Source organism: Rhinopithecus bieti, unplaced genomic scaffold, assembly GCF_001698545.2.
Source record: "Rhinopithecus bieti isolate Rb0 unplaced genomic scaffold, ASM169854v2 scaffold_75559, whole genome shotgun sequence".
Taxonomy (NCBI): Eukaryota; Metazoa; Chordata; class Mammalia; order Primates; family Cercopithecidae; genus Rhinopithecus; species Rhinopithecus bieti.
In genome coordinates, this window is record NW_016828162.1 from 471,128 (window position 1) to 492,491 (window position 21,364).

Below are 21,364 nucleotides of genomic sequence, written 5' to 3' on the forward strand. Positions count from 1 at the left end.
GGATCTCAGCTCACTGCAAGCTCCGCCTCCCGGGTTTACGCCATTCTCCTGCCTCAGCCTCCCAAGTAGCTGGGACTACAGGCGCCCGCCAACTCGCCCGGCTAGTTTTTTGTATTTTTTAGTAGAGACGGGGTTTCGCCGTGTTAGCTAGGTTGGTCTCGATCTCCTGACCTCGCGATCCACCCGTCTCGGCCTCCCAAAGTGCTGGGATTACAGGCTTGAGCCACCGCGCCCGGCCCAGGCCCAGCTAATTTTTGTATTTTTAGTAGAGATGGGGTTTTACCATGTTGGCCAGGCCGGTCTTGAACTCCTGACCTCAGGTGATCCACCTGCCTCGGCCTACCAGAGTGCTGGGATTACAGGCATGAGCCACCACACTCGGTCGAATTTCCTTCCTTTTTAAGGCTGAATAATATTCCATTGTATTGGTATAGCATAATTTGTTTATCCATTCATTAATCAACAGACATTTGGATAGTTTCAGCTTTTGGTAATTGCAAATAATGTGGCTATGAACATTGGTGTACAAATATCTGTTACAGTCTCCCCACCTAAAGTTTAGTTCTTTTGGGCATATTCCCAGAAGTTGAACTGCTGAGTTTATATGGTAATTCTATGTTTAATTTTTTGAGGAACTGCTAAATTGTTTTCCATAGCAGCTGTACCATTCTACATGCTCACCAACAGTGCACAAGAGTCCCATTTTCTCAACATCCTTGCCACACTTGGTATTTTCTTCTATTCTGTTTTTTTCTTTTCTTTTTTTCTCTTTTTTTGATATGGAGTTTCACTGTTGTTGCCCAGGCTGGAGTGCAATGGTGTGATCTCGGCTCACTGCAACCTCCACCTCCAGGGTTCAAGTGATTCTCCTGTCTCAGCCTCCTGAGTAGCTGGGATTACAGGTGCCCGCCACCACGCCCAGCTAATTTTGTATTTTTAGTAGAGATGGGGTTTCTCCATGTTAGTCAGGCTGGTCTTGAACTCCTGACCTCAGGTGATCCATCTGCCTTGGCCTCCCAAAGTGCTGGGATTACAGGCATGAGCCACTGTGCCTGGACTATTCTGTTTTTTTTTCTTAAATTTCTTTTTTTTTTTGATAGAGACAGGGTCTCATTATGTTGCCCAGGCTGATCTTGAAATCCTGGGCTCAAACGATCCTCCCACTTTGGCCTCCCAGAGTGTTGGGATAATAGGTACGAACCACTGCACCTGGCCACATGTTATTTTCTAAGTAATAGCCACCTAATGTGTGCAAATAATTCTCTCTCTCTCCCTCTCTCTCTCTTTGAGAGAGTCTCGCTCTATCACCCAGGCTGGAGTTCAGTAGCGCAATCTCGGCTCACTGCAAGCTCCGCCTCCCGGATTCAAGTGATTATTGTCCCTTAAACTCCTAAGTAGTGGGATTCCAGGTACACGCCACCATGCCTGGCTCAAGTTGTTTTTTTTTTTTTTTTTTTCTGAGTCAGGGTCTCACCGTCTTCCCCAAGCTGGAGTGTTATGGCATAATCATGGCTCACTGCAGCCTCAACCTTCTAGGCTCAGGTGATTCTCCCACCTCAGCCTCCCAAGTAGCTGGGACTACAGCCATGCACCACCGCACCTGGCTAATTTTATTTTTATTTTTTTGTAGAGATAGGATTTTGCCATGTTGCTCAGGCTGGTCTTGAACTCCTGGGCTTAAGCTATCCACTTGCCTTGGCCTCCCAAAGTGCTGGGATTACAGGCATGAGCCACCATGCCCAACTGCAAATAATTCTTTTTTCATTTTATTTTGAGACAGGGTCTTGCCCTGTTGCCCAGGCTGGAGTGCATTGGTGCGATCTTGGTTCACTGCAACCTCTGCCTCCCCAGTTCAAGCGATTCTCACGCCTCAGCCTCCCGAGTAGTTGGGACCACAGGCATGTGCCACCATGCCCAGCTAATTTTTGTATTTTTAGTAGATATGGGGTCATGTAGGCCAGGCTGTTCTCCTACTCCTGACCTCAAGTGATCCGCCTGCTCCGACCTCCCAAAAGTGCTGGGATTACAGGCTTGAACCACCCCGCCTGGCTTGGAGAACAAGTTTCCACAATTTCTACAGAGGGAAATGTAGCCATTATATATCAGAATTACAAATGTACCGACTCTGACCAAGCAATTCTATGTCCAGGTATTTGTCCTGGAGATAAATGTATTCAATGCCAAGTACTGCATGTACAAGATACTGTGCATACCGTTTACATTGTATACACAGGCAAAAGATTGAACATTAATATCAATCAGTAGGAAACTGGTTAAGCAAGAATTATTGTATATCCTGTGTCATGAAATACTATGGAACTGTAAAAAAAAAAAAAAAAAACCCAGAAAGTTATTTGTTTAAAGTTCCAAGATGGGACAATGAGAAAGAAAAACAAGCAAAATCAAGACTGGGCGCAGTGGCTCATGCCTGTAATCCCAGTACTTTGGGAGGCCGAGGCGGGTGGATCACCTGAGGTCAGGAGTTCGAGACCAGCCTGGCCAACATGGCAAAGCCCCATCTCTACTAAAAATATAAAAATTAGCCAGGCATAGTGGCACGCACCTGTAATCCCAGCTACTCGGGAGATTGAGGCAGGAGAATCGCTTGAATCCAGGAGGCAGAGGTTGCAGTGAGCCAAGATGGCACCACTACACTCTAGCCTGGTCGACAGAGTGAGACTTCATCTCAATAATAATAATAATAATAATAATAATAATAATAATAAACATACTCTGAGAAGAGTCTGATAAGAAAATGGAAAGACAAGCCATTGATTGGGAGAAAATATTTGCAAAACAAGTATCTGATCAAGGATCTGTTCTCAGTTCATATAAAGAACTCTCAAATCTCAATGATAAGAAAACAATCCAATTCAAAAGAGGAAAAATATGGCCGAGCGTGGTGGCTCACGCCTGTAATCTCAGCACTTTGGGAGGCCGAGGAGGGCGGATCACTTGAGGTCAGGAGTTCAAGACCAGCCTGATCAATATGGTGAAACCCTGTCTCTACTAAAAAATATAAAAATTAGCCGGGTGTGGTGGTGCATGCCTATAGTCCCAGCTACTCGGGAGCCTGAAGCAGGAGAATTGCTTGAACTCAGGAGGCAGAGGTTGCAGTGAGTCGAGATCAAACCACTGCATTGCAGCCTGGGCGACAGAGCAAGATTCCATCTCCAAAAAAAAAAAAAGAAAAGAAAAGGGAAAATATATCAACAATTTGCCAAAGAATATATTTGTGAGCTTCAAGTCAGTGGCAAGTAACAGAACAAACAAACAGAAAGAAATATATATGATGGCTAATGAGCACACAAAAGATGCTCAAACACCATTAGCTATTAGGGAAATGCAAATTAAAACCACAGTGAAATACCAGTATGCACCTTTCAAAATAGCTTTAGAAAAAAAACTGGCCAGGCAGGGTGGCTCATGCCTGTAATCCCAGCACTTTGGGAGGCTGAGGCAGGAAGACCGCTTGAACCCAGGCATTCGAGACCAACCAGAGACCCTTATTGCTATAAAAATTAGCTGGGTGTGGTGGTTGTTAGGGAGGCTGGGATGGGAAGATCGCTTGTGCCCGGGAGGTGGAGGTTGCAGTGAGCCATGATCTCGCCACTACACTTCAGCCTGGGCAACCGAGCAAGACCTTGTCTCCAGTAAATAAAGAAATTCCTGTTGATGCTAATCACTGGAGAAGATGTGGGGCAATAGAGGGTCACCTATTGCTGGGAAGAATCGAAAAAGCCCTTTGGGCTGGCACGGTGGCTCACGTCTGTAATCCCAGCACTTTGGCAGGCCGAGGCGGGTGGATTAACTGAGGTTGGGAGTTTGAAACCAGCCTGGCCAACATGGGGAAACCCCGTCTCTATTAAAAATACAAAAATTAGCCAAGCGTGGTGGTGGGCGGCTGTAATTCCAGCTACTCAGGAGGCTGAGGCAGGAGAATTGCTTAAACCCGTGGAGGCGGAGGTTGCAGTGAACTGAGATCTCGACACTGCACTGCACCCTGGGCAACAGTGAGACCCTGTCTCCATAAAAAAAAAGAAAACATATGTCCACATAAGAACTTGTGTGCAGGGCCCGGTGCAGAGACTCACTCCTGAAATCCCAACACTTTGGGAGGCCAAGAAGGGAGAACTGCTTGAGCCCCTGAGTTTGAGACCAGTCTGGGCAACACAGTGATACCTTGTCTGTGGAAAAAAAGAAATGTTTTTTTTGAGACGGAGTCTCGCTCTGTCACCCAGGCTGGAGTGCAGTGGCCCAATCTCGGCTCACTGCAAGCTCCGCCTCCTGGGTTCACGCCATTCTCCTGCCTCAACCTCCCGAGTAGCTGGGACTACAGGCGCCCGCCACCACGCCTGGCTAATTTTTTTTTTTTTTTTTGAGACGGAGTCTCGCTCTGTCGCCCAGGCTGGAGTGCAGTGGCCCAATCTCGGCTCACTGCAAGCTCCGCCTCCTGGGTTCACGCCATTCTCCTGCCTCAACCTCCCGAGTAGCTGGGACTACAGGCGCCCGCCACCACGCCTGGCTAATTTTTTTTTTGTATTTTTAGTAGAGACGGGGTTTCACTGTGTTAGCCAGGATGGTCTCGATCTCCTGACCTTGTGATCCGCCCACCTCGGCCTCCCAAAGTGCTGGGATTACAGGCGTGAGCCACCGCGCCTGGCCAAAAAAATGTTTTTTAATTAACTGGGTGTGTTGGTGTGCACTTGTCGTCCCAGCTACTCAGGAGGCTCAGGTGGGAGGATAGTTTGAGCCCAGGAGGTCAAGGCTGCAGTGAGCCAAGACCACACCACTGCACTCCAGCCTGGGTGAAAGATGGAGACCCTGCCTCAAAAAATAAAAATAGAAACAAGAACTTGCATGCAAGGCCGGGCGCGGTGGCTCACGCCTGTAATCCCAGCACTTTGGGAGGCTGAGGCAGGCAGATCACCTGAGGTCAGGAGTTTGAGACCAGCCTGGCCAACATAGTGAAACCCCGTCTCTACTAAAAATTACAAAAATGAGCTGGATGTGGTGGCAGGTGCCTGTAATTCCAGCTACTCAGGAGGCTGAGGCAGGAGAATCGCTTGAACCCGGGAGGTAGAAGTTGCAGTGAGCCGAGATTACACCACTGCACTCCAGCCTGAGGGATAAGAGCGAGACTTCACCGCAAAAAAACAAAAAACAAAAAACTTGTGTGCAATGTTCACAGCGGCTTCACTCATAATAAGCCCAAAGTGGAAATAATCCAACTGCTTATCAACTGATGAATAAATAAAATATAGTTTACACATAACATAAAATATTATTGGACCATAAAAAGGAATGAAACTCTGACACATGCTACAATGTGGTTGAACCTGGACAATGTGATGTTCAGGAAGAAACCAGACACAAGAGGCCACATAGTGTAGATTCCATTTCCATGAAATGCCCAAAATAGACAAATCCATAGAAACAGAATGGAGATTGGTGGTTACCAGGGCCTGGGGGGAGGGGATGTGAGGATTGGGAGGTGATGGTTTATAGGTCTAGAGTTTCTTGTTGGATGATGATAATATTCTTTATTTTTTATTTTTATTTTTATCTTTGAGACAAGGTCTCGCTCTATCGCCAAGGCTGGAGTGCAGTGGCACACTCTCGGCTCACTGCAACCTCCATCTCCCGGGTTCCAAGTGATTCTCCTGCCTCAGCCTGTGGAGTACTGGGATTACAGGTGTGTGCCACCATGCCTGGCTAGTTGTTGTATTTTAGTAGAGACGGGGCTTCACCGTGTTGGCCAGGCTAGTCTCGAACTCCCGACCTCAAGTGATCCACCCGCCTTGGCCTCCAAACTGCTGGGATTGCAGGCATGAGCCACAGTGCCCGGCCCACTCAGTGTTTTATTTTTGAGACAGAGTCTCTGCCACTCAGGCTGGAGTGCAGTGGGGTGAACACATCTCACTACAACCTCCACCTCCCAGGCTCAGGCGATCCTCCCACCTCAGACTCCCAAGTAGCTGGGACTACAGGCATGCATTATGATGCCTGGCTAATTTTTGTATGTTTTGAAGAGAGGGGGTCTCGCCATGTTGGCCAGGCTGGCCTAGGCTCAAGAGTTCCTCCTGCCTCGGCTTCCCAAAGTGTTGGGATTATGGGTGTGAGCCACTGTGCTTGGCTGAAAATATTCTAAAATTGATTGTGGTAATGGATGACCACATGCTATTGAACATGGCAAAGTCATTGAATTGTACCCTTTTTCTTTTTGTTGAAACAGTGTCTCACTCTGTTGCCCAGGCTGAAGTGCAGTTGTGTGATCACAGCTCACTGCAGCCTCAACCTCTCCAGCTAAAGTGATCCTCCTGCCTCAGCCTCCCGAGTAGCTGGGACTACAGGTGCACAGCACCATGCCTGGTTATTTTATTTTGTAGAGATGGGGTCTTGCTATGTTGCCCAGGCTGGCCTTGAACTCTTGGCCTCAAGTGATCCTCCTACTTCAGCCTCCCAAAGTGTTGAGGTTACAGGCATGAGCCACTACGGCCCGCCTACCCTCTACTTTTCTTCACAGCATTTATTGCCACCAGTCATAGTGTCATATGGTTTTTTTCATAGTGTCATATTTTTATTTGTTGATTTATTCTCTGGGTTCCCCCACCGCAATGTGAGCTTCATAAAGGCAGACATTTCAGTGTGTCTGGAGAGTTGCAGCTTTCTTTGTTCTTAGAACAGTGCAGGGCACATAATATGTGTTTAATAAATACTTGTCGGAGGAGGTGGGGAAGAGAGGAGAAAAAAGGGAAGAAAGAGTTTTTGTTATTTCCCTTTGGTCATTTAAATGCTACTAATTGACTGGGCTCACGCCTGTAATCCCAGCACTTTGGGAGGCTGAGGCAGACAGATCACAAGGTCAAGAGATAGAGACCATCCTGGCCAACATAGTGAAACTTCGTCTCTACTAAAAATACAAAAATTAGCTGGGCGTGGTGGCGCATGCCTGTAGTCCCAGATACTCGGGAGGCTGAGGCAGGAGAATCGCTTGAACCCAGGAGGCAGAGGTGGCAGTGAGCCGAGATCACACCACTGCACTCCAACCTGGGCAACAGAACAAGACTCTGTCTCAAAAAAAAAAAAAAAATTCTGGGCTCGGTGGCTTCCGCCTGTAATCCCAACACTTTGAGGCTGGTAGATCATGAGGTCAGGAGTTAAAGACCAGCCTGACCAAGATGGTGAAACCCCGTCTCTACTAAAAATACAAAAAAAAAAAGTAGCCATGGGTGGTGGTGGGCACCTTTGATCCCAGCTACTCAGGAGGCTGAGGCAGAGAATTGCTTGAACCCGGGAGGCGAAGGTTTCAGTGAGCCGAGATCATGCCACTACACTCCAGCCTGGGCCACAGAGCAAGACTCCATCACAAAAAAAAAAAAAAAAAAAAAGACTGGGGGTTTGCCGTTTTGCCCAGGCTGGTCTCAAACTCAAACACTCAAATTGTATATAATTCATCACTTTAAAGTATACAATTTAGCTGGGTGCGGTGGCTCACACCTGTAATTCCAGCACTTTGGGAGGCTGAGGCAGAAAGATTGCTTGAGCCCAGGAGTTCAAGACCAGCCTGTGCAACATGATGAAACCCCGTCTCTACAAAAGTTATCTAGGTGTGGTGGTGCACACCTGTGGTTCCAGCTACCCAGGAGGCTGAGGTGGGCAGATCACTTGAGTCCAGGAGGTCGAGGCTGCAATGAGCTGAGATTGTACCACCACATTGCAGCCTGGACGACAGAGCAAGACCTCCAAAAAAGAAAAAGGTATACAATTAGGTGGTGACCAGCACCTGTAGTCCCAGCACTTTGGGAGGATGGGAGGGTTGATGAGCTGATATTGCACCACTGCACCCCCAGCCTGAGTGACAGAGCAAGACCTTGTCTCAAAAAATAAAAATAAAAATGGTCAGGTGTGGTAGTTCATGCCTGTAATCCCAGCACTTTGGGAGGCCGAGGCGGAAAGATCACTTGAGATCAGGAGTTCAAGACCAGCCTGGGCAACGTCGCAAGACCCCATCTCTACAAAAAAGAAAAGAAAAGAAAACAGAAAAGAAGAGAAGAGAAGAAAAGATAAAAGAAAAGTGGAGGGTAAAGAGGACAGGGAGGGACAGAATGAGGGCCCTATTTCAGCCAGGGAGGTCAGGGAAGGCGAAGTGTTGAGAACTGACCTGGAGGGGAGAGACTGGGCGCCGGGTGCGTATCCCTGGGAGGCTACTTCTGGCAGGGGCACAGTTCTGAACAAACCCGGCCCCGCTTTTCCTCCTCCCTTCTTCCTCGATGTGCCTTTCCCGTCCTCCGCCGCATCCCCTCCCCACGCTCCCCAGCCCCGGACGCCCGCAGCCCGCAGGTACCTGACTTGGGGTAGGTGATGATAAAGATGTCGTCGTCCCGCACATCTTGGGTGTTCTCCGCCAAGCTGATGCTCTCGGGCGAGTACAGGCCGACGGGGAAGGGGACGCCCTTGTACCGGAAGTATTCACCTGGCAACTTCTGGCTGTGGAAGGGTGGGGGAGACGCCATGAGGGAGAGCAGGGAGGTGGGTGCCAGGGTTCTCAGGGTGGCGCCACTCGGACCCTGGCAGGGAACTTCCTCCTCAGAGCCTTGGTCCCTCTTCTGTAAAGTGGTGACACTGTCCCTATAAACCTTATAAAGCTGGTCGGGCACAGTGGCGCACGCTTGTAATCCCAGCACTTTGGGAGGCGGAGGCGGGTGAATCCCCTGAGGTCAGGAGTTCGAGACCAGCCTGGCCAACATGGTGAAACCCTGTCTCTACTAAAAAGACAAAAATTAGCTGGGCGTGGTGGCGCATGCCTGTAATCCCAGTTACTCCGAGGCTGAGGCAGGAGAATCGCTTGAACCCAGGAGACGGAGGTTGCAGTGAGCTGAGATTGTGGTGCCATTGCACTGCAGTTTGGGCGACAAGAGCGAAACTCCATCTCAAAAATAAAATAAAATAAAATAATAAAATAAAATATTTAAAATTTTAATTTTATTTTTATTTTTTATTTCTATTTATTTATTTTATTTTTTTTTGGAGATGGAGTCTCGGCTCTACTCGGCCCAGGCTGGGAGTTCAGTGGCCGGATCTCCAGCTCACTGCAAGCTCTGCCTTCCGGGGTTCCCGCCATTCTCCTGCCTCACCTCCTGAGTAGCTGGGACTACAGGCCGCCCGCCAACCTCGCGCAGCTGGATTTTTGGGGTAATTTTTTTTTTTTAGTAGAGGATGGGGTTTCACCGTGTTAGCCAGCGATGGTCTCGATTCTCCTGACCCTCGTGATCCACCCGTCTCGGCTCCCAAGGCTGGTATTACAGGCTTTGGAGCCACCGGCGCCCGGCAAAAAACAATTTTTTTTTAAATAAAAAGATACCGGGTGAGGTGGCTCACGCCTGTTGTCCCGCACTTTGGGAGGTCAAGGTGGATCACGAGATCAGGAGGTTGAGGTTGCACTTAGCTGACATCATGCCACTGCACTCCAGCTTGGGCAACAGAGTGAGACTTCATCTCAAAACAAAATAAAACAAAACAAACACAAAAATTAGCCGGGTGTGGTGGTGGGCACCTGCAATCCCAGCTACTCGGGAGGTTGAGGCAGGAGAATTGCTTGAATCCAAGAGGTGGAGGTTGCAGTGAGCCGAGATTGCGCCATTGCACTCCAGCCCAGGGGACAGAGCAAGACTCTGTCTCAAAAAAAAAAAAAAAAAAAGATTAAAACAGAGCCTAGCTCAGAGTCTGCATTCCGTAACTTTGAGCTAAATTTATTATGATTATTTCATGCAGTAGCAGGCACCACGGGGCCTTATGTGAACTCAGAGGAGGGCCTGCTTAGCACAACCTTGCGCACACAGTAGGCCTTCAATAAACTGCAGTTACTTTGTTCAGTGATGTCATCAGTTATCCCATAGGTTGAGTGTGGGTGTGGAATTAGTGATGATGTCATCGGTTACCAGGCAGATTTAGTCCAGTGGGCAGGCGCGGTGAGGTAATCAGTTTTCAGGAGTATTAGCTACTGAGTGCCTGCTGGGCCTTGGCTGGGCCATAGGTCCTACTTGCTCTTTCTGTGCCTTGGGCAGTGGACCTCAATTCTTTGATCCTCAGTTTCGTCATCTGTCACGTGAGGATAAGAGCAATCTCTGCCTTGAGGTTTTAATCCTACTTGGGGATTCAACGGGATAATATATTTTAAGTGCCTGGCTCCCCATACATTTATCAGGAAACGGAAGCTCTGTTTAGCATTATTTTAGTCTTTGATCTGGACAATAGCTCCTTGAGGGAGAAAGCTCCTTCCCAGCTTACAGGAGAGGAAAACCCAGATGCCAACAAGAAAAGACCCTGTGCCCTTGGAGAAGCCCTGAAGGAATGAATGAATGGGAGGGCATCTTGCCCATTCCTCTTGGCACCTACAATCTCCAAATTGGGAGTCCCACCACCACTCCCCGGAGGCCAGGGTGGAGCCCACAGTGCTGGGACATGTTGGTGTTCAACCAGCGTTTGATTGACTGAGTGTAGGAAGGAAGGAAGGAATGAAGGGGTTTACCAGGACAAAAGGAAAGTCAAAGACACTTATGGCTTTCAGCTGCTGTAGCAGTTCTCAGCCCTGGGTGCTGCGGACGCTTTGAAAACTCCTCAGCGGCTGGGCGCAGTGGCTCGCACCTGAAGTCCCAGCACTTTGGGAGGCCAAGACAGGAGGATTACTGGAGGACAGGAGTTCGAGACCAGCATGAGCAACATAACAAGAACACTGTCTCTGTGTAAAAATTAAAAATTAGCTGAGTGTAGTGGCATATACGTGTAGTCCCAGCTACTTGGGAGTTTGAGGCAGGAGGATCAATTGAGCCAGGAGTTTGAGGCTGCAGTGAGCTGAGATTGCGCCACTGCACTCCAGCCTGGGTGACAGAGTGAGACCCTGCCTCTAGAAACAAACATACAAACAAACCAATTGTCGTGCAGTGGGTGTGGTAGAATCGGGCTCTCGCTGTAGGTTCCAGTGCTATAGAAAGGACATAGAGGTTCAAGAAGGGAAGCAATTTGGCTGTGGCCACACAAGAACTGTACAGAGTTGGGATTTGAACCCAAGCTGCGGTGACCTCTGAGCCCTGTAGACTCAGGCCCTCCTTCCCCATGAACCCCACAGTCCAGCCAAGACCTCCAAATGCACCGAGCACTAGTCCCACCTCTGGGCCCCTGGAGCTGCTGTTCCCGCTCCTGGAAATGCCCCCCTGACCTGCCACTCTCTGGGCCTGAGCACTGAGCCCACCAAGGAGCGCCCCCGACACCCGCCCAAGCGCTTTTGTAGCTGCATCCTCGCATTCCTAAAACAGGTGCCCTGCGCCTGCTGTCCACCTTGTAGAACAAATCTGCCTGGGGCGACCTTCTCTATGCCTGGGTCACAGGCCTGTTGGTTCCCACAGAACACATCCAGGGCCTGACATGCCGATATCGCTCGATTCGAGTGGAGGAATGAAGGGAACAATTGAGCCAGCGAGAGGCTGGGGGCAGGGACAGCAGACAGAGCTCCGGGTTGGTGGCCGCAGCAGGCAGGTGATTGCTGGGAACGACTCAGCCTCCTGGACGGCGAATGGACATGTTACCTTTTTTATTTTTTTGAGATGGAGTCCTGCTCTGTCACCAGGCTGGAGTACAGTGACATGATCTTGGCTCACCGCAACCTCCACCTTCCAGGTTCAAGCGATTCTCCTACTTCAGACTCCTGAATAGCTGTGACTACAGGTGCCTGTTATCATGCCTGGATGATTTTTGTATTTTTAATAGAGATGGGGTTTCACCATGTTGGCCAGGCTGGTCTCAAACTCCTGATCTCAGGTGATCCACCCACCTCGGCCTCCCAAAGTGCTGGAATTCCAGGTGTGAGCCACCACACCCGACAGACACGCAACTCTTAAAGGCCCAACCTCCCAGGCCTCCTGCCTCCCTCCTCCACGGCCTACCAGTCCCTGGTTCCCTCTCTGTTCCTGCATTCCTGCCCACCTCAGGCCTTCTCCTTTCCCTGTGGGCCCTGGACTCAGCCTCTTCCAGGTCTTCTCTGCTGCCCCTCCTGCTCCCAGCTATCCTGTGGCACCTCAGTGCCTTCAGGTCAAACCCTAGGTCACTGCCTCCTCTGGCCTTCTTCCGGCGGACACCAGCTCTAGGCACGCCCATTTTCCGCTCTCTGAGTGCCTTTCCCACCTCCTCCATCCACCTCGACAGAGGTCAGATGTCACCCTCCTTTTTTTTTTTTTTTTTTTTTGAGACGGAGTCTCGCTGTCTCCCGGGCTGGAGTGCAGTGGCTGGATCTCAGCTCACTGCAAACTCCGCCTCCCAGGTTTACGCCATTCTCCTGCCTCAGCCTCCCGAGTAGCTGGGACTACAGGCGCCCACCACCTCGCCCGGCTAGTTTTTTGTATTTTTTTAGTAGCGACGGGGTTTCACTGGGTTAGCCCGGATGGTCTCGATCTCCTGACCTTGTGATCCGCCCATCTCGGCCTCCCAAAGTGCTGGGATTACAGGCTTGAGCCACCGCTCCCGGCACAGATGTCACCCTCTAAATGCAGACCTTCTTGACCAATAGCCTCCTTGCCCCAGGAGATGGGGACACAGCCTCCTCAAACCTCTGAATTTCCTCTGCCCATCCCCCTCCAATCCCAGGAAAGGGCCTGGCACCAGCATGGAAGCCACCTGCACAGAAACTCTATGCCAAGAACATGCATGTTCCTAGACTTCTCCCAGAACCTCACAAGGTGGGTAGTGAGAGGACCACTTTATGCTGGAAGAAATGGAGGCCCAGAGAGGTTAATATAGTCCCCCAAGGTCACACAGTAGCCATTAGTTTTCATTAAATACAAGTACAGCTGAGCACAGTGGCTCACGCCTCTTGTCCTCCCCTTTTTCAAGTCTTTGCTCCCAATATCACCCCTTATCATGAGGGCTACCCCAGAGCATCCTGTTTACAGCTAGACCTCCTGCACCCCCTTCCCCTGCTCTGCCTACCATCACACCTGTCACTCCTGAGCTGCTCTACAGTTGACATATGACACTGATGGTTTACTGACCATCTTCTCCGCTTGCATGTAAACTCCATGAGCCTGGGAATTTAAACAAATTTGGTTTTTTTTTTTGTTCTGTCTTGTTTGCCAATGTACCTAAAGCACTCTTAGCAGAGCCTGGCACCAGGGAGGTGCTTGTCAATATTTATTGAAGGACCCAGGCAGGAGGATCTCTTGAAGCCAGGAATTCAAGACTAGCCTGGGCAAGCTGGGTGCAGTGGCTCACGCCTGTAATCCCAGCACTTTGGGAGGCCGGGGTGGGCGAATCACCTGAGGTCAAGAGTTCGAGACCAGCCTGGCCAACATGGCGAAACCCCGTCTCTAATAAAATACAAAAATTAGCTGGGTGTGGTGGTGTGCGCCTGTAATCCCAGCTATTCGGGAGGCTGAGGCAGGAGAATCACTTGAACCTGGGAGGTGGAGGTTGCAGTGAGCCGAGATCACGCCATTGCACTCCAGCCTGGGCAACAATAGTGAAACTCCGTCTCAGGAAAAAAACAAAGCAAAACAAAAAAGCAAACCAGCGGTACCCACAGACACAGGGAAGGGTCTCCCAGGCATTGCGCTGGGCGAAAGAGCCAGACCTGGAAGGTAAACTCTGTAGAGCTCCGCCTCTGTGGCTGTGGTTGGCCAAATCACAGCCTCCAATGATGTTCTTGTCCTCATCCTTGAAATCTGAGACTATGTTCCAAAATGGCCAAACGGACTTTGCAGATGTGATTAACAATCTTCACGAGGTGGCTCATGCTTCTAATCCCAACACTTTGGGAGGCTGAGACGGGTGGATCACTTGACATCAGGAGTTTGAGACCAGCTTGGGCAATATGGTGAAACCCCATCTCTACTAAAAATACAAAATTAGCCAGGCGTGGTGGCGCATTCCTGTAATCCCAGCTACTCAGAAGCCTGAGGCAGGAGAATCATTTTAACCTGGGAGGCGAGGGTTGAAGTGAGCTGGGATCGTGGCACTGCACTCCAGCCTGGGTGACAGAGTGAGTCTGTGTCTCAGAAAAAAAGAAAAAAAAAAAAAAATCTTGAAGCCAGGCATGGTGGCTCATGCCTGTAATCCCAACACTTTGGGAGGCCAAGATGGGAGTATTGCTTGAGGCCAGGAGTTCAAGACCAGCCTGGGCTACACAGAGCAAGACCCCAATCTCTTAAAAAAAATAAGAAAAAAAGAAAAAACTCCTGGGCTCAAGCGATCCTCCCACCTCAGCCCCCTAAAGTGCTGGGATTACAGGTATCACTGAGACCAGTGGTTTGCAATGTTAGATAAAAATTTATCTAAAATGTATCTAATATTTAATCTAAAATTTGTCATTTATCTAAATGCTAAATGCTGCTAGAACGGCGGTGTCAGGGAGGCCCCTCTGGGAACCGGACATCTGTGCAAAGACTAAAGGTAGCGAGAGAGGGAGCGGTGTGTGAGGATCAGAAGGAAGAGTGCGCGCAAAGGAAGTGAGCAGTGGGCTGCTAGGATTCTGGGGTCTGAGTGGGGCTGGAGCTGGAGGGCCCTGAGCGGCCCACCCTTCCAGGAATGCAATCCGACAGCAGGCGGGGTTTCTCAGCAGCCCTGGCACACGGTTTCGCTGACTCACTGCCGGCGCCTGTGATCAACTCGCCTTTGGAGAGAGAACATTGCCAAGACCCCCCCACCAGCCTGAGCTGGGTTCAATGCGCCTCACTCCCAGAACGCGCCGAGCAGTGTCCCGGCATCCTGCCCTGCCTCTGTCCGGGCTGTTCTCCCCACCAGGCTCGCCCTCACTCATCTCCGGACAGGCTTGCATTTGGAGCCCATCTGGGCAGGCGTCCCCAACTCAACCTCTCAGCAGGATGACTCACCCTTGGCCATGGCTCAGAGATACTCTCTCAGCAGGAGTGGGATTGGCATAACCTCTTAGGGAGATCGTTTGGGAACATTTACAGGATTCAAGGCCAGCTCCTTCTCCATCTTCAGGGCTTGGGTCTTCCCTGACCGCCTTGGCTAAAGCAAGAAACCTCCCACCCTGTGCACTTCACTGCCCATCTCCACATCCTGCTGGCCTCTTTTGCAGCCCCTTTTAATATATATATATATATTTTTTTGAGACGGAGTCTCACTCTGTTGCGCAGGCTGGAGTGCAGTGGCTCAATCTTGGCTCACTACACCCTCGACCTCCACCCTCAAGCTCCTGGGCTCAAGCGATCCTCCCACCTCAGTTTCCCCAGTAGCTGGGACTACAGGTGTGTGCCACCACACTCAGCTAATTTTTTAATTTTTTGTAGAGACAGGGGTCTCGCTATGTTGCCCAGGCTGGTTTTGAACTCCTGGACTCATGGGATTCTCATGCCTTGGCCTCCCAAAGTGCTGGGATTACAGGCATGAGCCACTGTGTCCTGCTTATTTTTATTTTTTTGGATACAGGGCCTTGCTCTGTTGCTCAGGCTGGAGTGCAGTGATGCAGTCACAGCTTTCTGCGCCTCAATCTCCCAGGCTCAAGTGATTTTCCTGCCTCAGCTCAGCCTCCTGAGTAGCTAGGACTACAGGCATACACCACTGCACCTGGCTAATGTTTACATTTTTTGTAGAGATAGAGTCTCACCGTGTTGCTCAGATTGGTCTTGAACTCCTGGGCTCAAGTGACCCTCCCACCTCAGCCTCCCAGAGTGCTGGGGTTACAGGCATGAGCCACCGCACCTGGTCTGTTGCCTTCTTTAAATCTGCTTTCCCCACTAGCAGGAGAGCTAGGAGGTGGCAGAAATTTTCCCTGTGCCATGTCCTACCTCAAAAGCCAATATCTGACCATGGGTAACACTGTGTTCTTTTTTTTTTTTTTTTTTTTTTTTTTTTATTGAGACAGAGTCTCGCTCTGCCGCCAAGTCATGATCTTGGCTCACTGCAACCTGCTTCCTGGGTTCAAGCGATTACTCCTGCCTTAGACTCCTGAGTAGCTGAGATTACAGGTGTGCATCACCACGCCTGGCTAATTTTTGTATTTTTAGTAGAGACGGGATTTCACCATGTTGGTCAGGCTGGTCTCAAACTCCTGACCTTGTGATCTGCCTGCCTTGGCCTCCCAAAGTGCTGGGATTACAAGCGTGAGCCACCGCGCCTGGTTAAACACTATGTTCTATTTGCCAGATCCCCAAATGAACCTGACCCCCTGCAAATGTAAGGAATAGACAGATGCCCTTGAGGAAGTGCACAGTGAAACGTATCCCAGGGCGATAATGGCAATGATGTTCCAAGAGGGGCCAGAAACCATAGAGGACCGGGTCAATGAGTCCGGACCAGAGAAACGCTGGAATTCAGCCACTCAAAAAGGAGTTTACAGCTCAACAGGGACTTGGGTTATACATACATCTCTCTCTCTCTCTGTCTCTCTTTCTCTCTCTTTGAGACAAAGTCTTGCTCTATCGCCCTGGTTGGAGAGTAATGACACAATCACGGCTCACTGCAAACACCACCTCCCAGGTTCAAGCCATTCTCATGTCTCAACCTCCCAAGTAGCTGGGATTACAGGTGTGCGCCAACACGTCCCTCTAATTTTTTTTTCTTTTTTTTGTTTTTTGACAGAGTCTCGCTCTGTCACCAAAACTGGAGTACAGTGGTGCAATCTCGGCTCACTGCAACCTCCGCCTCCCAGGCTCAAGTGATTCTCCCATCTCAACCTCCCAACTAGCTGGGATTACAGGAGCACGCTGCCACGCCCAGCTAATTCTTTATATTTTAGTAGAGATGGGGTTTTACTATGTTGCCCACGCTAGTCTGGAACTCCTGAGTTCAGGCAATCCACCCACCTCGGCCTCCCAAAGTGCTAGAATTACAGGTGTGAGCCACCACGCCTGGCATGTCCCTCTAATTTTTGTATTTTTAGTAGAGATGGGGTTTTGCCATGTTGGCCAGGATGGTCTCGAACTCCTGGCCTCAAGCAATCCACCAGCCTTGGCCTCCCAAATTGCTGGGTTTACAGGTATAAGCCATCGCGCCCAGCCATACATATATTTCTCAAAATGAGCACACTTTAGGCTGGGTGCGGTGGCTCGTGCCTGTGATCCCAGCATTTTAGGAGCCCAAGGTGGGAAGATCACTTGAGCCTAGGAGTTTGAGACCATCCTGGACAACATAGTAAGACTCTGTCTCTACAAATAACAATTAAAAAAATTAGGCCAGGTGCGGTGGTTCACGCCTGCAATCCCAGCACTTTGGGAAGCCGAGGCGGGCAGATCACGAGGTCAGGAGTTTGACACAAGGAGTTCAAGACCAGCCTGGCCAACAGCGTGAAACCCCGTCTCTACTAAAAATACAAAAATAGCTGGACGTGGTGGCACACGCCTGCAGTCCCAGCTACTTGGGAGGCTGAGGTGGAAGAATTGCCTGAACCCAGGAGGCGGAGGTTGCAGTGAGCCAAGACCATGCCACTGCACTCCAGGTAACAGAGTAAGACTCCATCTAAAAAAAAAAAAAAAAAAAAAATAGCCTGGTGTGGTGGCATGTGCCTGTTCTCTCAGCTACTTGGCAGGCTGAGGTGGAAGGATCGTCTGAGCTGGGGAGGTCGAGACTTCAGTGAGCTGTGGTTGTACCACTTAGGTGACAGGGCAAGATCCTGTCTCAGAAACAAACACACACAAAACAGTAGCACACTTTAGATTTGCGTGGTTTACTGTAGGTAAACTTTTATTAAAAAAAAAAAAAAAAAAACTGGCTGGGAGCAGTGGCTCACATCTGTAATCCCAGCATTTTGGGAGGCCGAGGCAGGCAGATCACCTGAGGTGAGGAGTTTGAGACCAGCCTGAGCCAACAGAGCGAAACCCCATCTTACTAAAAATGCAAAAATTAGCCGGGCATGGTGGTTGGCACCTGTAATCCCAGCTACTTGGTAGGCTGAGGCAAGAGAATCGATTGAACCTGGGAGGCAGAGGTTGCAATGAGCCAAAATCTAGCCATTGCACTTCAGCCTAGGTGACAGAGGGAGATTCTCTTTATCTCTCTCTCTCTCTCTCTCTCTCTCTCTCTCTCTCTCTCTCTGTCTCTCTCTCTCTCACACACACACACACACAACCATAAACAAATATTGAAGTAGTTAATAATATGCAGCCTGGAATGTGTAGGGTGAAACATTCAGATGTCTGTAACTTACTTTGAAATGCATCTAAACTAAGGATTAGGCTGGATGCCGTGGCTCTTGCCTGTAATCCTAACACTTTGGGAGGCCTCTGCAGGTGGATCACCTGAGATCAGGATTTGAGACCAGCCTGTCTAACATGGCGAAACCCTGTCTCTACTATAAAACCAAAAATTAGGACGGGAGCAGCGGCTTACGCCTGTAATATCAGCACTTTGGGAGGCTGAGGCAGGTGGATCACCAGGCCAGGTATTCAAGACCAGCCTGACCAATATGGTGAAACACCGTCTCTACTAAAAATACAAAAATTAGCTGGGCGTGGTGGTGGGCACCTGTAATCCCAGCTACTCGGGAGGCTGAGGCAGGAGAACCGTTTGAACCTGGGAGGCAGTGGTTGCGGTGAGCCTAGATCTCGCCACTGCACTCCAGCCTGGGCGTGCAGAGTGAAATCTCATCTCAAAATAACGACCATAAAACCACAACCACAACAACAATAACACAAAAGCCAGAAGGATTGATACATGGCTAGAGGGATACAAAGATCTGTGACAAAACAAGTACTATACAATAAAATTTCAGTGTATCCTGAGAGGGACACTGTAAAAAAGAAAAAAGATTTAAAACTGTTAAAACCCCAAATTTTAGTGGTGGTGGGTATAGTGGTGTTCACGGGGTAATCCTTCCATTGTTTCTTGTAAGTTTTGAAAATTTTCCAAAATAAAAGCGTTGCCGAGGGGCCGGGCGTGGTGGCTCAAGGCCTGCTTAATCCCAGCAGTTTGGGAGGCGAGGCGGGCAGATCACGGATCGGGTCAGTGAGATCGACGACCACTCCTGGCTAACACCGGGTGAGAACCCCATCTCTACTAAAAAATACAAAAACTAGCCTGGGCGTTCGTTGGCGGCGGCCTGTGAGTCCAGCTACCTTGCGGAGGCTTGGGCAGGAGGAAATGGCGTAGAACCCGGCAGGCCGGATATTGCAGTGGAGGCCGAGATTGCCGCCACTGCGACTCCTGGCCCGCCGGGGCGACAGGAGCAAGACTCCAACTCTCAAAAGAAAAAAAAAAAAAAAAAAAGATCAGGGACAGTCAGCCCAGTTTCCTGTGCATCTTGGTCTCTCTTTATTTTTATTTTTAAATTATTTTTAATTATTTTTTTTTTTTTTGAGATGAAGTTCGCTCTGTCGCCCAGGTGAGTGCAATGGCACAATCTCAGCCTCACTGCTACCTCTGGCACTCCCGCGGTTCAAGCGATTCTCCTTCTTCACCCTCCCAAGTAGCTGCGGGGTACAAGCGGTGTGCCACCCAGCCTGGCCTAATTTTTTGTATTTTTTGTAGTAGAGATGAGGTTTCTACTTGTGGTAGCCAGGATGGTCTCGATCTCCTGACCTCATTGATCTGCCTGCCTCACCTCCCAAAGTGCTGGGATTTCAGGCTTGAGCCACGCCATGCCAGCCTATTTTAAATTATTATTAATTTTTTTTTGAAAATGGAGTCTTGCTCTGTCGCCAGGCTGGAGTGCAGTGACGCGATCTTGGGCTTCGCTACAACCTCACCTCCTGGTTTCAAGCGATTCCCTGCCTCAGCCTCCAAGTCAGCGCGCGACTACAGGCACCGCCACCACCCCAGCTAATTTTTGTGTGTATTTGCGTAGAGATGGGGGTTTCCACCCATGTGGCAGGGGATGGTGTCAATCTTCCTGACTTCGGTGGATCTTCCCACCGTTGGCCTCTGAAATGCTGGGATACACAAGGCCCAGTCTTCTTCCTTCTTTTTTTTTTTTGAGAGGGAAGTCTCTGTCTGCCCAGGCTGGAGTTCAATGGCATCAACTTGGCACTCGGCTCACTGGCAGCCGCTCCACCTCCCATGGTCAGTGATTCTCCTGCCTCAGCCTCCGAGTTAGCTGGGATTACCAGCATGTGCCATCACCCCGGCTTTAATTTTGTATTTTTAGTAGAGATGCGGTCTTGCCATGTTGGTCAGGCTGGTCTTGAACTCCTGGCCTCAAGTGATCCACCTGCCCTCGGCCTCCAAAGTGCGGGATTACAGCGTGTAGCCACGGCGCCTATGCCTCCGGGACGGCATCTGTGTCTCGATCAGTCCCTGCCCTGTCCCCAGAGGCCACCTCTCCACCTCCCCCACCGCACAGATTGTGTACACTCCATCTTGCATGTTTCTGGAACTGTCATCTTACAGAAGAGGCTCTTCCGGCGTCTTGGTTGGTTTTGCTAGCATTAATGTTGCTGACATTTTCCGTGTCTGTGTGTACATTAGAGCTTGTTCCCGTTTGCGGCTGGAGTAGAATTCCACGCATAAGATAACATACAATGGTTGGTTGATCCAGGTTCCTCTGTTAATGGACACCTGGGTGGTTTCCAGGTCAGGCTATTTACTCCCAAGCTGCCACAGCTGTTCCTGTTCTTTTGTGGGAACCTGCGTTTCCTCATTTCTCTTGGGCAAATAACTAGGAACAGAATTGCTAAGGTCACAGAGTGGAAGTATCATATGATTTGCATTGTAGTAGCTGTAAAGTAGGATTTTAAGATCTGATAGGAGGCTGGGTGCAGTTGGCGCATGCCCCTTCATCCTACCACTGTTGGGAAGTCAAAGCGGGAGAATGGCTTGAGCCCAGGAGTTCAAAAATCAGCCTGGGCAACAGAGTGAGGACCCGCTCCACAAAAATCTATTTTAATAAAATTTTATTATTTTTTAACAAAAAAGATCTGATAGGGAAAGTTCCCCCCTTCACTTTTTTTTTTCTTTCCAATTGCCTGCACACTTAAGAGTGCTTATAATAAATTATCGGGCTGGTCACAGTGGCTCACACCTGTAATCCCAGCACTGTGGGAGGCCGAGGCAGGCAGATATCCCTTGAAGGTTGGGAGTTTCAAAGACAAGCCTGATCAACATGGTGTGAAACCCCGTCCTGCTTAAAAACACAAAAAATTAGCTGGGGTATGGTGGTGCACGGCCTGTAATCCCGCTACTTGGGCAGGCTGAGGCAAGAGATTGCTGAAACCTGGGAGGCGGAGGTTGCATTGAGCTGAGATCATGCACTGCAACTCTGGCCTGGGTGGGGATGTGAGGGACTCTGTCTCAAGAAAAAAATTAATAAATAAAGTCTGTTATAAATATCGGTAATATCTCAAAACAGGTAAAACTGTGGACTCTATATATAATAAATAATTAAAAATCTATATAAATATCATATGGATTTTAATTTTTA

At 49.5% G+C, this 21,364-nt stretch overlaps 1 protein-coding gene across 1 annotated transcript in view; it reads right to left on the bottom strand.

The window, feature by feature from the left end:
• The window catches only part of SULT2B1 (sulfotransferase family 2B member 1), a 25,185-nt gene extending 16,669 nt beyond the window's left edge, over nt 1–8,516 (bottom strand). Inside the window, exon 1 of the mRNA XM_017864309.1 lies at nt 8,348–8,516. Within this exon, the coding sequence (XP_017719798.1) occupies nt 8,348–8,516 (169 nt within the window). The remainder of the gene's footprint in view (nt 1–8,347) is intronic.
• Nucleotides 8,517–21,364: the final 12,848 nt, after the last annotated feature.